The following is an 18,257-nucleotide window of genomic DNA, read 5'->3' on the forward strand; positions in this document are numbered from 1 at the left end:
TGAAATTTGAAAACAGAATCCAAAGCTCTGGAGTTTTGGTGAATAAGGGCGTGCTTGAAAGAGTCAAATAAAGCACAAGAGATAAGATAATTAAAATCAAATTCAAAGAAATACCGGTCATCACGGGGTAAAGTGATTTTATTTCCAATTTTCCATACAGAATAATATAATCAAATTTTCTCATCACAACAGGGGCGAGATCCTTAACATTGTTCTCAACAACACAATCTGCCAGTCTTCCCGTTCGATGTTTCCCGGACTATTTTAATCTGAACATCTATTTTTCTGTTAATTAACCTATACTATTTTGAAATATCAGAAGAATGTTCAAGAATGAAAGTCGCAGAGATTTTTTTATAGAATGTGCATTTGATTTTCTTTTTCAACAACACATAATGAAAGAATTCATATGGGCATTCGATGCCTTGATTTCTGAGAGAGTTAGTGTTTTTTAAATCCATCTTAACTCGCAAGCTGGGTGGATTAAATGTTAAAGCATTACAAGGCAATATCAGTCATGAACATGCAAGGACACAGCGGAAGTGACATCACGTGATGGTATGCGCCTGCCATACAACCGGACATACATTACAATGGACATTACCTGGCTAACCAAGGTTCCTGTATTTGCATGTCATGGCCTGTAGTTAGCCTCGTCAACATTTTGTTTTTAAATGACACTGGGGGATGGTCCAACACTCAGGGTTTAGGTTCGTTTTCCTCCTGCTCAATTTTTCATGACGGTTCAAATCAAGACTTTCAGGTAAGAAAGTTTTTCATTTTAAAAGGGTTAATTCAAAAAAAAAATACAGTTTGGTTCATAATAAAGCCTGGTGGCACTTGCTGCCCCACACCGACCCCACCCTGATGCACTCACCGACCTTCACTCCGTTCACAGAACACGTGTATTATTATTATTGAGGTTATCATGAAGCAGGAAGCCAGTGACGGCCCCGACCTGATCTTGACATTTGTCATGCACAGGTAATGTAGGTAGGTATAAACTGTACACTACACCTGTTCGCACTTCAGCTGCTGTCTCTGGGGATATCTACATACTCACCCCCTGGGTATTTGGGGTAGGGGAGAACATTATTTACAAACGGCTTATTCTATTTCACACGGTGTTTTTATTGCCAAAGATCGTCTTACCTTTCTTCCTGATCTCAGTTCTGCTAACTTTGCTGCTGACGTTTGCAGACGACACCGTTGTGAAAACGGCCGTTGCTTACGTCACCACCTGCTTGTGACTACCTTTCCGAAAATACAGGTAAGCGGGGATGTGGGGAGGGGGTGAGTGTTGAAACTAATTGATATTTTATCCGAACTAGCAACAAAGGATTTGTCTCTGAAAGCAGCCGGTCTTGATAATAACACCTGCAGAGAAAGAGTTTACCTGAGACGAGTTCTCCAAGACAGCCGATCCTGAGCTCGTGTGACGAGCATTTAAACATTGCATTATACAGCCGCGCGCCAAAAATGCCAGGTGTTATTTCGTTGAAAAAAATTCTATAATGTAAATGTTTTGTTAAGACTTTGCGTCACATATATAAACAGGGCGATGTGTGTTTTGGTGATACCTGCTGCAATGTCTTAGCGATTTTTGCCAGAGCTTGTCTCTGGTGTGTTTGGTGGTATTGTAACACGGACTTGATTAACCGAGTTTTATTTTCTAAAGTTACAGGATAATATAAGATTGTAAGTGACTAGCCATGTTCTGCAGCTCGCAGTTCACACCACCACCCTTCTCTCCTTCTCTCATTCGTTCTACCCCACTACCCCATTCCCCACCCCGAGTTTGTCGGTGTCTCTAGCGGCAACAAGCGGTATCCTGTCTCTTGAACTAATAAAGCCAGAGAGGGAGAGAGAGAGGGACGTGGTGTCCATTGATCACCCGATGAAAGCTCGCATTCCCGCGCAGTAATCATCGATCACGTGGCTTGTGCCGGAAAGTGAAGGTCGATGAAACATACATACCGTGGCCGCATGTCAGCAAAGTGTTCTAGAAAGCGGAGGATCAAAAGAACTGTTATTTATTTATTTTTTATTTTTTCATTTTTTGGACTTGGGAGAACAGAATGAGAGAGCTGCTTGATGTGGCGGCTACCTGTTCAAACAGGTGGGTTTTCTACAGGTGACTGAAGTAGTGTGATATCATTCTGATATCCGCCCTTACTGTCAGCTTCCGCTTCAAAGTTATAAAACGATTGATGTAGTAGAATGCAGGTCAGCATTGGTGGAATGGAGACAAAGGAAGGGTAAAGGTGAGAGAGGGGAAATGGTTGGAAAGGAGAGAGGTGAGGAAATGAGGATTGTCGTCCTTGTTTAACGAGGGAGAGAAGGAAATCCCAAAATGAAATCACGAAGTGAGCATTTTAGTTACAGTATTCCGTAGAGACCTAACTTTCATTAATTATTAAAAATAAAACTATATTTCTGGCTTTCTAAAGTTACATTCTCTAAAGTGTATTGCAAGGCAGTTATAGATGTTACAATAATCACCATTTAGATATTAACAGAACCAAACTTAATAGGAGCAACTTAACAGAAAGTGATGACTTGCAGCCTTTGCACGAGACCTGCTTCTGTGCGTTTCTGAAAACAATAAACAATCTATTGATCAATGATTGCTTCATTGTGAATCATATCATCATCATATTATTAACCCATCATTTAGCTAATAAATTAAGCTAATAGGATTGCAGACCTCCAAATGAGTATGATTCTCTGTGTGTGCACGTGCATACACACTGCTTGTATATATATATAAAATCATTAAGGATGTGCTGTTTCGACAGAATGAGCATTGTACCCTGTAGGATATTATTTTGGACAGAATAATTACAGAATGAGCATTTACCCTGTAGGTGCCACCACACGAAAAAGTCCACCTCTCGCCTGCAGCACGGAGAACTCTGATGTCGACATGACAAACAGTTCTCCTGAAAGCAGACAGTACAGAGACATGAGCCTCAGAAATATTATATAATAATCTTTCGAATACACTAACCGTGCAAAAAAAGACAGTCGGCAACATGCATTAACAGCGGCTTTGAGGAAACCAGACAATGACAATAACAGCCTGCAAGTCAAAGCTCCACTGGCTTCAGAGAAATGAGTGGGGAGGGAAGGGAAGGGGAAGGTACATTTTGAAAGAAGCTTACATTGAAACTTTCCAAGACACATAGAAACTTTTAAATCAAAACTTTCATAAAAACTTACACCGAAACAATCACACAAGCAATGTCATATTTCGTCTTATGATGATATTACAAACGTCCAATATCAAATGAAAATGAAAATTCCTGAAGTACAAGGACTAGTAATGTGCAGAATCAGTATACATGTTAGTATTGTCTTCTACTAGACACGTATTATAGAGAAATGGAAGCAAGTGAAGTGAAACAAGAGGAAAACTAATGCAATTATATAAAAAATATGTCTTTTGCTCATTAAAAAATATATCGTTTTAACAGCGATCACAAGGAAACTATGTGACTGGTTCTTTTGACACCGAGGACCTTTATGAGGTGAGTTATGAATTCTCTCCACTTGGCACCCATTTCTACCTCTTCCCCATCCCTCCTTCACCCTTCCCTCACTGACCGTGCGCGTCCTGCCCGAAGGACAGCAGGTAGGGAAGCTTGTCGTCACGAGCGTCGCACGGGCACCAGTCACGTGAGCACTGCGGCCAGTCTGTGCTGCTCCACGTGGTGTTGGGCAGCTGCACCAGGTACGCGATTTTCCTGCAATGTTATTATTAGAAACTGACAATAATATAGTATATCTCGCCACACACCTCATCCAAATCGTTCAATCAAACGTTTGACCAAGTTTAGTCCCTTTTTTTTATTACCTCGATGAACGAGGGTGTAAAAACAATTTATTATTATTATTATTGCCTACTTTCTTAAAAAAAGGAAGATCAAACGTTCGTCCATGTTTGTCACATCCAAAGAGCCTTGTGGTTGAAAGTGCCGACATGAGTAAGAGCGAGAGATGAGGACTCACGTTGTCCTTTGAACTGGGTCAGAGGGAAGGAATTAATTTTGTCTTTCTTCTTCCTTGTGTCCTGTCTTTTTTGTGACGGTTGGACTATCGCTAGAGAGGTGGACAAATTACGTCTGCTCACAGCCATTTTTTTTTTTTCTCTCTCCTCCACACTTCTGCTGTAGACACCAACATGGCCGGAGGATTTACTTCCCTTGAACTGGACCAAAGCGAAGTCATTCATCTTTGTTTTCTTTCTTGTTTATTTTTGTTGCTTCCAGTTGATTATTTTTGCGTTGTTTTTTTTTTCTAGAAGAGAGGGTGGTGTGGCATGGTTGTACCCAGCTCCCTCATTTTTTTCCCACTTGCTTCATTCTGTTTTTTCTCTCCGTGGAATGATGAATAATTTCTGGTCTGGTTTCGTTTCAGGACTTAAATTTTTTACCAGCTCAGAAAACGACAGCTGTGTTCGTCCGACTGCTTCTTTATTTTTTTTCCCCCACCTCTTATTTTTCTTTCCTTATCCTTTCGTATTGTTCTCCTTCCACACACTTACTTCATTTGTTCATTATTTATTTATTATTATTTATTTTTTATTATTATTAATTTGTAATAGATACAAAGAAAAAAACTCTAATTGTTCATATCAATCCTACAAAAGAAAGGCTATTTTTACCCTGTAACAGCATCTCCATACACATAAGCGCCATACAGTCCGGTGAAGTTGCCTCCTCTGTACACGTATCCTCCAACAACAGCGCTACCCCATTCAGACGAGTGCGGGTAGGTGTATATAGGCAAGCCTTCGTTTGCTGCAAATAAAGCGAACTCAATGAGAGAGAATAAGTGTAAATAGGCAGGGATTCTTTCTCTGCAAATTAACTCAAATCGATAAAATAAAAGTTAAAGATGATGTTCTAATAAGAAATCATCAATTCATTTTCGTAAAGCACGTCAGAGTTTAATAAGATGACAAACGATGCACTACTTGAAGAAATAGAAGACATTGGTTAGAGCAGTGGTGTTCAAAGCTGGAGGTGCAACACATATCGGTTCGAAACCCGTATGGCGCAAGGTACTTTCCCCATGGGAATGTTCGCTAGCATGACCCCGCACGTGACCTGGAATGCATCTTACCAATGGCGCTGCACTGCTGGCTGTGATGACAACGGCGGCCCTCTTTGATGTTCCAGCCATAGTTCTTGCCGCTCTCAATGATGTTAATCTCCTCAAACTGGTCGGTCCCAGTGTCCCCGCAGAATATCCTGCCTGTCCCTGCAAGTAATGTCCTGGTCAGTGTGTACAGCGAGACACAAAACATAATCTAGACATGGGGGTCGGTCCAGAGTTGTCAAATGTGTGCATCTGTCTCTAACCTGCTCTGATCCAGTGTCATGAAATCTTTATGTCTATTGCCTATTGTCCCTACTACCCTCCTATTCATAATGGTTGTACTTGACCTCCAGGTATAACGGCCGGAGACCTTTCCTTGATAAAGTTGGAGTTCTTTCCATTTATCTCTGTTTCTTCTCCTATCCACGACTGTTGGAATAACGTGTATCAGGGCTTCTGCTTACGCAGAAAATTGCGTACAGTACGCATTAAAAGTTCGGAGGACCCCTTCAATTGTCGTCAATGGGGTCCCCTTCAAAAATGGGCGAAGAACAGGGACCCCTTAAAAATCTGAAGAGGGGGTCCATGGGACCCCAAAGAATTTAGCCTTAGCAGAAGCCCTGGTGTATATATATATTACCTCACTCACTCTATTTAGGTTTCCTCCTCGACTACAGAGTCCCCTGATCAAATGTCCACTTAGAATGTTAGTGAGTAATAATTGCTTGATATTTTTTCTTTGCTTTCCAGAATCGCTGTTTTTACCGTTTTGTATCGCTAAGTAGTACTTTTTTTATAAACTTGTTTAAAATAAATTACAATAATTGCTGGAGAAATATATGGAACACTATGGCTATAGTACTGGTGTTCAAAGCCGGAGGTGCAAACAGGTCGGATCGCGATACCCGGGTGACCCCATCCATTCCTCACATACTTTCACAGTAGCAGTAGTGGTACTAGACGAGGGGAATTTTTGTGAAGAGGGGAGGGGTAGGCTGCGGGAGTTCTAACAATTTTTTGTGTAAAGTAATGTCATCTCCCATTTCTCTTATTTATTTATTTACTGGTGTTCTACCTCCCTCTACTCCCTTGAAACAGCCTAACAGCCCATATTGTAAGCAGCCGTTGTCACATTGGAGAAAGTCTATGTTCCTAAGGGAGGTAATGGAGTTGTTTCCCTTTGACCATCTTTGCCATGTGGAGTACGGTAATGGCGGCAGATATACAAAGATGACGAGCAGAGATGAACACAGAATTGTTCACCATGTTAGATATGTTGGACTTGTTTTACGAGACATAATCAGGTTAACAGACACTGATAATTCTAAACTGAAAGAAGAAACCTGTTCTGATGCTGTCAAGCTGCTGATGATGTCAAGAATAGAAAGTAAGATGAAGATTCTGAGTCTCTAAGAACCGATCATCCTGTCAAACATTTACTACTGTCAAAAATCCTACAGTCACTAAGAACTGTCGAACTTTTACTCCTAGTTCTTCAACCAAATATTTCGGAATTGTTCAGAAATGTCCAACGTTCACTGCCTGCACCTTATTCAAAGATCCGAGAGACGCGAAGAAGTTGCAAACAGTCACCGACAGTAAAGATTCCAGTCACTAAAACTATTAACACTTGATTTTTCTTACTTTGTCCAAAGATAACCACTAATAACTAGCCATCCTTTGCTACTTGGTTTTTATTCAAAGATTGCACAGTTGCTAGGAGCTGACCAACCTTCACGCAAGTTGAGTGTGTCCAAACTGCATCGCCAGGGGTTGCGGAGACCAAAAGCAAAAATCTCTTGCCTGGAGTCGTTGTCTCCGTGGAACGGGTTCTCCACTGGGCTTTTGTAGGGGAAAGCACTGGCCGAGTCTTCATCAAACTCGAAGCTTTGCTGATTGACGTTGATCCTCAGAACTTTGCCGTTGAAAGACAACCTGTGTAAACACAGACACGCATGGCACGGTGACTCTTGACCTCCTCTTGCCACTCGCTCGCGCGCATGTGCACACTTAGCGATTTGTGTCCATGCACACATTTATGTTTTGTTTTCTCATGCGAACATATGCCTATACAAACATTTCATGTGAGTCTTTGTGTGTCTGTGTGTCTGTCCGTGTGTCTGTCGGTCTGTCTGTCACTCACTTGTTCTGGGCGTTCCCCTCTAGATCGTCGTCTCCTGTACCATCACCTGTGAAGATATAGAGGAAGCTGTCGTTTCCAAACAACAACTGCAACACAAACAGAACACGCGACTGTTTGTTACCCTGTTGTCGAAAATACACACTTTTTTGGTCTTTGTGATTATTGTTCGTTCATAGGGCCGTGGGGTCGTTGTAAATCTGCAAAATGGGTTGTTTTTTTTTTTTTCAAAAGATGCGGTTCTGTTAAATGCATGGCAGCAATATGGTTTCCAGTTCTCTACTTCTTTTGCATCAACTGCAGTACTTGGGCTCTCTGCTTTATTTGTGTGTGCGCGCGTGCGTGTGTGTTTATGTCTGCGTGGGTTTGTCATTGTAAAGTGCGGTGAGCCTACTTCGGCCAGGGTACGGCACTCAACAAACTTCATCATCATCGTCGTCGTCGTTGTTGTCATCATCATCGTCGTCGTCATCATCAGGGGACAAAGCTGAAGATGTTGATCTGTCAAATAATTCTGTTCAGCCTAGCCATTGTTGCTGTCGTTGTTGCGATCCTACAGTTGTTGGCGCTGTTGACCTTTGTTGCTGTTGTTTAAGTATATCTTATGTACCACCGTTAACCTCTACCCTGGTTTTGATTTTGTCAGTGCTCGTCTCTACTGCATCGGCTCCTACTCCGTCTCTGTCAGTCTTCTATTAACTTTGAAAAGATAATAAAAATAGTTTTAGACTTAATGGCATCATACCTGGCCTCCATTTCCTTTACGAAAGGGCTGGCGTACGCGTAGGAGGAAGCGCTCGGAAGAGCTGTCCACCACATCATTGTAGGCGAGGAACTCGCTGACGTAAGCATAATCGTTGACATGGTAACCGGACATGTCACGGATATAGTAGGCAAAGACTCGCCCGACAGGACTTCTGGTGTAGCTGGGATGAAGGACCACACTTAGCAGTCCTGCGGACAAAATCAGAAAGCAGGACTGCATGGTCTACTTGGTCAGAACTGTTATGTTAGCAAACCCTAGGGCGCTCCATCCACCATTTTTTTATTGTTTTTTTTTTTTTCTTTGTTGTGAAAAATCACTATTGTGTCTTCCGGCTTTCCTTACCTCTTTCTTCGCCCACGTCTTCCGAGGTTTTCACGCGGTCACGAATGTCCATGAAGAGTTGTCCCTCCTGGTTCTCATCTTCTTCCATGAACAAACGAACGTGTCCTTTCTGCTCCACCACCAGGGTGCGTAGCGAGCCGTCCCGCTTGAACTGAATCATCTCGACAGGGTTAAAGAGACTGCCGATGACTTTCTTCAGACAGTAGCAGGACGAGGAACTCTCCTGTCCGGCCGCCAGAGGGAAACGAGAAAAAATCACCATCAGCATGACACCCACCGCCGAAGCGCCATTCAGTCGCCAGTTCCGTTCCATCGTGACCCCGCGACCGGTGCTGAGTGAAAATAATAATTGCACTGAGATCAGTGACTCAGAGTATTTTATATTCTAGTAAACAAACAAACAAGGCAGGTCAGCCAAAGAAGCACGCCCAGCAATATGTAACAGCTGACAATGTAGTCAGGATCGATTTGTGGAGAGGGAGGACGTATCAGGGCAGAGAAATCGTGTGGTCTGGTCCTGCCAAGGCAACCCCATTTTCGAAATTCAGTAAATCTTTCAGATTTTTACATAGCAACATAAATGTAAATCATTAAAATAAGGTAAATGTTGAGGAGCACGCAAAGATAGTCCATTACAGGATAGAGAGGACACAGACGAGGGACATGACAGTAAATATGCTTCTCGTCGCGTGTCCCGATGTCTGGCATACAATCATCTTGGCATAGTCTGCGCATGCGCATAAAGACAGAGTTCATTATCACGCTGTATGTCATCTGCACAACAAAACAAGCCGCGGACAGCAACTCATTTGTGCATGGCGATCAGGTTTCGCTGGTAATGGGAAAGGAATAGATGAGAGCAAACGAGACACAAACAGGTTTAAAAGGTATATCATGTGTACAATAAAAGAAGCTGTGGACACAAATTCACAAGCGGACTAGGTTTCTCTAGCAGTGAAGAGACTAGGTAAGGACATCAGGTCACGTGACACCTGCGGCCTGTCTGCCTGTATTCCTGTGACTCAGAGAACAGTCTGTTCCAGACAGCCTGGAAGTGTACACGTTGCAAAAGTTTTAGCACACTGTGAGTAAATTAAAGGTACTAAATATAGTAGTCTAATCTTTCAATTGATAATTGTGTACTACCCGATAATGATGTTGTAAGCATTTAAATGTCCCCTTGGCAGAGAAAAAGGTTCCCCGTCCCTGGTCGAGACTAAGGTCTCGTCTAGTTACCCGCCGAAATGTCAGCCTGACCTCTTGGGAGGGAGAATGTACAAGAACATGAATTCGCCAAGAAACCAGTTACTGCTACACCGGTCATGAAGCAAATTATTGTTATACCGGTCATCGACTAGTTCTGAAGAATGTTCCTTCACTGTGGGTCACAGGATTTATCAATCTATCACCTTCTTTGTCTGCGCTCTGCTGGTACCTGAGTCCACAGGGACATCCACACAGCGATGAGGTCAAGCCATCGTCATGACTACTAACCAAAAAAATGTATAATCAAAGAAAGTGGGGGTGGAAGAAGAAAGAGGTCAAATGGAAGAGGACGACAAGAAATTTTCTGTTCCAGAAGGTTCTTGAGAATGCTGGCTAATTCATCAGGCAGCCGCCTGAAGCCAACTCTCCAAGCTTGAAGAAGCGGAAGACGTTGTCGCGGGCAACTGTTGACATGCGCGTAAACCCAGGCTGGGGTCTGGTCGCCTAGGTGACAAGGCTTCGTGGGCGAGGGAAAGACAAGAGAGGTGCTAACGATTGCAGGAATGCATGAAGGATGGGTATTGGGGCTGAGATTTCCTCAACGGCGTGTGCGGGGAAGCTAAAGAGTGGTTGACGAGTTGGTAAAAATAAAGTTATGATAATCAGCATCAGTTTCTTTTAAAAGGTGTTTGTAAGATGGAAACATTTTTCGGAAGAAAAATTTCTTACCTGTTTTATAAATAAATGCAAATTCGTTCGTGGTTATTTAATTCCTGACCATTATCTGAAATTCTTTCTTTTTGTAATAATGTCAGCCAGTCAGGATTTGTTCATCTTAGTCTTCTTGTTGGGCAGTATTGATATCATATTTCCCAGCCAGCTATTAGTATACACCCCTGGTTTTTTACCATAATTTTGAGTAACATTATACACGTGTGTACGTGGGTGTAGGGGGCGGGAGAGAAATGAAACTGTTAATAACGAGGGGCTTTGTTCACACTTGATTAATAAGCTTGTGCATTGTGTCCAGGAACGGCCCCAGTGGTAACAGGTGTCATCAGAAAAGCCCAGATTATCTGAAGTAATAACGATCTGAGGGTTATGTTCAGGACGAGATTGTAAGTCATTACCAATGGGTAAAAGCGAAAATAAAAGAAATAGTCATTTTTTCCATAGCTACGACGCACTGTCCAGCCACTAACCCCCACCCAATATCATGTTACTTTACCCCAAGGGATCGTTGCCACTGATTTAAACTACTGGGGTAAGCAACTTCCGTGGAGCCTGGACGCCATAACTACAAAGAAAAGATGCTTGAAATTGATTTACCCTGGACAACGACTTACCTGCGCTTCATGAATACGGTCCCCACGTGACTTTTTACAATGCACAGTTATACACTGAAAAGGAATGGCTGCACATTGTTTAGGCCAGTCTTGTGGTGACGTGGCAATCAAAGGCGGCAATAGTGACACCACCAGATGCCCGAATCGCAAGAAGTCCTACCACTGGAGATAAACCTTTTAGTGAAACACTCGTATGAACGTATACATGCATTTGATTTCTGTCCTTGCAAATCTGTGATACTGTCCCACCGCCTGCCGCATAACTCACCGCGCCGCGTGCCGCGCCGCGTACCGCGCCGCTTACCGCACCTTCCTCCACACAGCCTGCCGCATAGCTACAAACTTAAAAATGTCTCTGACGATCATTTGTGCTTAATTATATTCCTGTTTCATTATTAACGGATGGCGGCTGTCTGGAGAATATTCTAGGAGAAATGTTAGCATCAGACCTTCGTGCAGCGGAGCCGCGTACGTGTGTCGCCGCGCGTGTGTCGCCGCCAAACGATGAAGCCACCTGCGGCAACATGTTCGTCCTCGTAGCAGTTACAGTAAATAACTGCGGCAACGCAATGGCAATCAAGAGATAAAATCAAAAGCTCCCAACATGGGTCGCAATTTAATAACTGGTTTCTCTCCCACACCTGACACCCACTCCTCCCTCTCCTCCCGCTCCGATACCAAAAACAAACCTGCAAACTGTAATAAAGCAGAACACTTTGAACTGCAAGCGGAATAACGAAGAGCTGCGTGCTGTCGCTCATAGAACTACTCAGACAACAGGTAATGAAGTGTTTCCAATAAACGAACAATGCTTCGGTACAATGTTATTTTTTGGTCGGAAGCAAGGCAATTATTTATAGTTTTGTTTCATCGATACTTTAACATTACTGAGAGTTTTAGATGCTGAAGTATCAAAACTAGATGATGATGATGAGGAGGAGGAGGAGAAGGAGGAGGTGGATGAAAAGGAGGAGGAGAAATGTTGACATCAATAAACAAAGTGGCATCAGGACTAAAGACCATGTCGACTGTGGTCCTCCATGATCACCTAAAGCTGACCTTAGCTCACTCTGCCATCACTGACACTTCAGCCTCGTGTTTTAAGCCTCTTAGAAAAATAATCCGAATATGTCACAAATAATCGTGAAAGAAGAAAAAGACTGTAAAAGTGTGGACGACTTATTTCTCTAATGTACACAATCAGCTTGTGAAGTAACAATTTAAATAAAAACTGTACTTACACAAACCCCGAGTATGTTCCTTAAAGTTCTGAAGACAGTCAAGCGAGCAAAAGATTTATGAAATGTGAATTCGGAGACGCAGGCAGACGGGTGAACAGCTTAGGTCTTCCAGGGTCTGGAATTCAATCGATGTCGAGCGACCCAAATTTTCGATATCGTGCGTGGGCAAAGTGAGCAGGTGTAACTATATAGTGCCTAATGAACAGCGCGGTCGAGAGACTGAACCCGATGCGCGGGTAAACAGCAACAACCGGAAGCCGCCAAGTGCAGGGCAGCTTGGGAAAAACTGCAACAGAACTAGAGAGAGAGTAATTGTCCTCATTTGGTTCCACGAAAGACTTGGAAAATCAAACACTTTGAACACTGGAAGAGAAATTTTGTGACCACTCATTACTCCCTTAGGATATTCATGTGTATCGTAGCTATATATTAAAAATTAAATGTCATACTACAGGAATTAGATATAAATAAGTCTGAACTTTAAATCTGGTTTTAGTATACGTTTAAGAAAGTATGTTTTATTTATACTGATGTAATTGAAACTGATTAGTAACTTTAGTTATTTTAATCGACTTATAATCAACTTTCTAGTATTCTTTGTTATGTTAAAATATGTGTTGTATATTGGTATATATTGTTTTAAAAGACTAATCTATGTAATTGGTGACAGTGGTATCAATTCACCTAACATCGAAACTTCCCTAATGGTAACTATTATGTTCAATATCAATATTTATGATCAATGACAGATGCATTGTGAACTAGACTCGTTAAATAAATAATAATTTTCATGTAGTCATAGAGTATGTTTTATATCTAATAGTATAACATTTGATTCTATACATATTCCGCAAAGTACGGATTTGTGATACTTTATATTTGCACCCTATAACATCGAAGAGACTGTCGAACGTGTTAAATGAGAGGAGGAGGAAAAAAAAACAATAAAATCCACGCAAACACATAATGAGATTTGTTCTGGAGGATGCATCTGTACATGTGTATATTATGTCTACAGATGTGCACGGCCCTGAAGCTTGATTGCGTGCCTGTGTGATTTTTTGTATTTTCAGGAAGGTGAGATGTCCCTGGTCTTTACAATAAATTAATTTCTCGAGTACATGATGTATTAAAAGTCGAGTAGATGGCGTACTAACCACCAGAAAGAAATTGTCTGTAAGCACGTTTATACCTTCGTATCACAGCCAGTCGCTGATGACATCCACAAAACATTGATGGATGATTTCTCATCTAAGTTTTTCTTACCTGTTTGTAAATTAATCACGTGCAAACGTTCTACCGGGTGTCCACGCAACAAACAGCAACCACATCTTCTGGCAAAGTGTGTTTTCAATGGTCAGAATCTCAAGACTGTGAGGAACAAATTAAAAGACACTCGACTGACATTTTTCGCAATACTCCAGCAGCGGACACCATCTGGCGCCTCGGAACCTTGTAATGGCTGTTCCTGAGATTCCATTACCTTCGTGCTTTATCTTTTTATACCTGAGTGTAGATCATGAGACGATTTGGAAAGTCAGAATCGGTTAGGTTTCGGGTTCAATTTACTGGTTCTAAGCCCTTCTAGGAAACCAGGCTTTTCATCCAGAGAAAGAGGTCAAAGAGTACAATGACAGAACTGAACTTGGATGAAAAGCTGGGCAGGGTGCTGGGTTCACAAACAACCTGACATTTTGATAGTGTCTACGATAAAATAAAATAGGGATATACTTAAAGTGTGGGATTTGCGCTTTGGCTTCCCTGGCAGATCGCTTCGACATAGTTTGAATCTGTCGTTGTTCTACTTGTCAAAGATAATCAGGTTTGTTCTTCACTTGATAAGTGTTCTCGAAGTTTATAAGCATTGTCCTTTTTCACCGCATATTCATCAGGTTTGTGTCAAGATGTAACTCGGTACCTACTCTCTCTCCTCCCTGCTCTTGGATGATGCTGGCGACGACGATGATGACGATGGTTATGATTATCATATAGCATCGAGCTAACTAAAAAGAATACAATGCAGAAATATAAAATGGGAGAATGATAATGTGATGGAAAAAACACTGGATGTGAACCTTGTACTGCATTTTTGCAGCCCAAGATTTCAGATTTATGGTTGGGTCTGCATTCCATAAAAACCGTGAAATCATCGGGTGACGACATTACAAACTTACGTAATTTTTAAAAATTCTTTGTGTGTGTGTATTTTTTTAATTTCTATTGCCCTTTAACCTTTTTTCATTTTCATCGTCTGTTGCTTCATTCGTCTAGGAGTGTCGCATTTTTTGTCTCATTTTGCCTCATCTGCTCTCGCTGTTTTCATCCTCTTTTATTCTTTCTCAATTTGTCTTTTTCGTCACGTCTGGCTCAGATCAACCCTTTTGTTTGATCAGCCTTCTGCAGGATGGCATCTTTTTTTTTCTTTTAGTCCTTGTGCTGTCTTCTTTCATTGATTGCACCTCTCTCTCTCTTGGTGAAAGGTCGCGATTTCATACTCCAAGAAAGGATATTTTTTTTACAAGAGAAAAAGTATCACTTCTATTTACTGTCAGTCACGTGATAAGTTTTCCCACGATCCTTGACCTCGTTTTATCTAATGATAAGTTCAAGCAGCTATTTTCAGTCAAATGTGAACCAACTGCTGTTCCCTGTGTAACTATTTTACATTTTATTTCAAAAATAATATGATTTAACACTCATAAAAGAGTGTTCTCTTAATCTCGCTTGAGACAAGAACGAGACATGGACAACAGACGAAAGACGGAAGGATAAACAACAGTACTGATGACTAATAAAAGACTCGAAAACGCAAAAGGAATCCGAGTAACACGAAGAGAGATTTTCACGAATTTGCAAAGGAAGACGAGTAGGGAAGTAGTCAACAAACAAAAAAATTGTGAGGATTTAAAAATGTTCACGACTTTTGTCTTTGAATAATTGTTGTCGAGTGCGTGGGCAACATCTCTGATGTCTTGCGTGCTGAAAGGTTTTTGCGTCCCGGTGTTGGGATTTGTCTTCCGACCTAAGCTGTTTTCCAGAACAGCCGCCAGTGTTAATGAAGACAGTGAAAAGCAGAAATAAGATGAGGGATAAGGTCTGATGGACGAACAGGAAGAGAAAGAGAAGGTCTGAGACGTTCTTTCTGGAAGCTATTCAGAAAAAACAGGAACAACATTGGTGAAAGTTTTCCTTCATGTGATGGTCTGGTTGAATGCTGTTAAAAAATTATTTCGTTGTTTGTTTGTTCATTGTTTGTTTGTTTGTTTGTTTGTTTGTTTGTTTGTTTGTTTGTGGACTATCAGAACATAACCAAAAGTAATTCTCAAAAGATAAAAGAAGAACAAAACCCAATGAGCAATTCTCTAAAAGTCGTTTTGATGTCTTCAAACCATGCGCACGTCCAGCAAAGATATGAAAGTTTTTACTTACAGCATCTCAGTGACTAACATAACCTCCCTTTTTTCTTTGTTATTTAGTCTGTAAGCTTTCTATTTGCGATTTTGCAAGACTGCAAAGCAATGTAATTAGTGAAGTCCTTTGCTGCTTCTGTAAGTGTGTGACTACTTTTAGAGTTTTGTCTTCTCGAATTTTTGTCGAAGCAGGGGCAACTATAATATAAAATCATTAAAAAATTTAAACACAGAGTGAAACAATTAGGATCACCATCTCATAAAAAGGCCTAATGTTGTCGTTGACTGTCATTGCCATGTGAACTTTTGCCCAAACCTTTACTTCGCTGATAATCTTAAAACACGCCCTGGATCGTTCAAGACATCTTTAGAGGAACTGGATACAAGTTCTTGTACTAAGAAAATTTACGGGGGACATTTTAAGTATAAGAATAATGTGTACTGCACATTCAAATATACCATACGGAAAATATAAACCAGCGCTGAAAAATATTAAAATATGTTCCCTTGTTTACAAAATTTATCAGCTTCGTATCACAAGAAAATAATAAAATCAGCCTTTCTCTTTCAAGAACAAACATTTCGAACCACTGCCTTGTTGTGTCCACACAGAATTTCATTAATTTCATCATTTTACCTGCAACATCTGGTCGATGTCAAGTCCATCCATGTTGTTCTGACCTGAAAGAATACAGATGGAAGCAGGGAATGTCTTTGGTCTGTCTGCGCGCGAGCGAGCGAACGTCAGAGGTTCATGAAGAGGACATTGCTGGCGCGCGCTGCAAGATACTTCTCCTGTCTACAGATTTGTGGTCCAAAATAATAATAATTGTCCCTTGAATAGCACAATATCCCAGCCAAACAGAAGCTGACTGAACTTTAGACATCATAGTAATTCACAGGTCATTGAAAGCAAGGACAATGTGAGCCGTGAAAGGGAGATCACCGGTGGAGACACAATTTGCAAAATCTTCAGAGACGAAGTCTAGTCCTTTATTTCTTTATACTCCATCTCCTTTTCTTTCGTTTTATTTTTTCTCTCTTTTGTTCCTTTGTGTCCTTCCCATTTTGCTTCTTTCTTGTTGCTTCTCTCCCTTGTCATGTTATTTTCTCCCCTAAAGTCCTTCTCGCTAAATATTATCTCCATATCATTAGACGCATGGATTGTATGTCTTTGGACGCTTGCTACATTCACCAGACACAGAAGACATTGTTCCACCAAGTGGTGTATTGGTCATGACAAGGAAAGGAATGAACAGACAGAGAGAAAGATCGAAGTTGATATCGATTCTGTTGAGCGCCAGCATCCCTAGACGCAGAAGCCATGTTTACCATAGTCTTGAGCATCCACAATCTGCCTCCAAGGTATTTAACTCGCTTGTGTCCATTTTCGTCTCAAGAATCACCAGCAATGTAGTGCCACGGGAGTTTAAAATTTGTTCTGCTTCAACTGCTTTGCATGACTTGCGTCAGAGTCAAAAGTGTTTTAAAAATTTGCTTTTTCTGTGTCTCACGCATTCTGTCTTTCATCTTGCTGATGAACGGATGAAAGTAGGTTCCATGTGTTGTATTGGTGTCTTTGGTGTAAACAGAGGCTCAAAGAAATGCTACAATTATTTTTTTCTATGCGCTGATGATGCATAAGGAATTGTCAGTTAAATGAAAAGGTCCAGATTCGATTTGATTTGGAGAAGCTGCAAGAAACAAACGGTGCAGAAGTCTTCAAAGCCACAGAGAAACTTGTTGACTGTGGTGTAGACAGCCTCTCTGGAAACTTCAAAGAGGTGCTATTGTTAACACCACAGGAAGTTTTAGGGCGACAAAGGAATACAAAACAGCCGCGACAGTAACGACATCCTAGATGTCTGTGACCAAAGAAGAACATTGAAGAGGGAAAAGAAAACTAAACCCGAAGCAGCTTCAAAATACAAAGAAGTGTACTGTTCCATCAGGAAAGGTATGAAAGCAGATAAGGACAACTGGACTGATACCCAATCAGGAGATAGAGGAGGTAATGACACGAGGTGACTGGACAGGTCGACCTGTACAGGACCTGCTATCGCCCACAATAGGCAAGAGTGGCGGGTATGTCCCCACCCGACAAGTCAAGGGACGACTGACTAAATTAGAAGTGGGAACATCAGCAATCCCTTGTAACATGACCTAATTTGGTTAAACCCACAGGCTTCACCTTCTACGTATTCTTTCTTTTGAATCATTCAAACTGACGAGTGATACAATGAACACTTGGACTAGGCGTGATGGCCGACGCATGCGCAGTGTGTATGTGTGTGTGTGTGCACGCGCGTGCCTCTCGTTTATTATTCAATAAACACCGCCGGTGTCGTATTGTGCCATGGTGAACCGTCTGGGATAATGAGTGTCCGGTGTTCATTACCACCCGTTCTGTTTGCTTTTTTCTGATTTGTGGAAGAACTACCCGGTACACATCGCCCCTGACACGGTGTTTATCAAGCGAAAGCCCTCCCTTAAAAAACGGTCGCTATCTCTCACGTGCGCGTGCGTTGTGGGACCAAACTGTTTGACTAGCTGTGTGGGGTCGTGCTTCTATCACGTGGTGCTGCGCGAGACATGATCATTTTTATCGTGAAACTGGTTTTTTTTTCAAACTTCACCTTCGCTTCATCTTGTCTTACGTCAGTCCCCTCCTGCCTTCCCCATCATTTATACTTGTCTCCTTCA

The 18,257-nt window shown here is 41.6% G+C and overlaps 1 protein-coding gene across 3 annotated transcripts; it reads right to left on the reverse strand.

Moving 5' to 3' along the window:
- Positions 1-127: 127 nt before the first annotated feature.
- On the reverse strand, positions 128-12,298 carry LOC112571066 (HHIP-like protein 1). 3 transcript variants are annotated; one of them, XM_025249867.1, is made up of 10 exons: positions 12,145-12,298; positions 8,352-8,683; positions 7,989-8,197; positions 7,247-7,332; positions 6,836-7,038; positions 5,128-5,265; positions 4,667-4,802; positions 3,607-3,746; positions 2,861-2,942; positions 128-2,595 (listed from the first exon to the last, which is right to left on the reverse strand). In XM_025249867.1, the coding sequence occupies exons 2-10, from the start codon at positions 8,662-8,664 to the stop codon at positions 2,499-2,501; spliced, it is 1,404 nt and encodes a 467-aa protein (XP_025105652.1). In that variant the 5' UTR covers positions 8,665-8,683; positions 12,145-12,298; the 3' UTR covers positions 128-2,498. The 3 variants fall into 3 exon arrangements, with proteins under 3 accessions (XP_025105652.1, XP_025105649.1, XP_025105651.1); XM_025249864.1 differs by lacking the exon at positions 12,145-12,298 and adding an exon at positions 11,353-11,434; XM_025249866.1 differs by lacking the exon at positions 12,145-12,298 and adding an exon at positions 10,904-11,117.
- Positions 12,299-18,257: the final 5,959 nt, after the last annotated feature.

The sequence above is a fragment of the Pomacea canaliculata genome, linkage group LG8, assembly GCF_003073045.1.
Source record: "Pomacea canaliculata isolate SZHN2017 linkage group LG8, ASM307304v1, whole genome shotgun sequence".
Taxonomy (NCBI): Eukaryota; Metazoa; Mollusca; class Gastropoda; order Architaenioglossa; family Ampullariidae; genus Pomacea; species Pomacea canaliculata.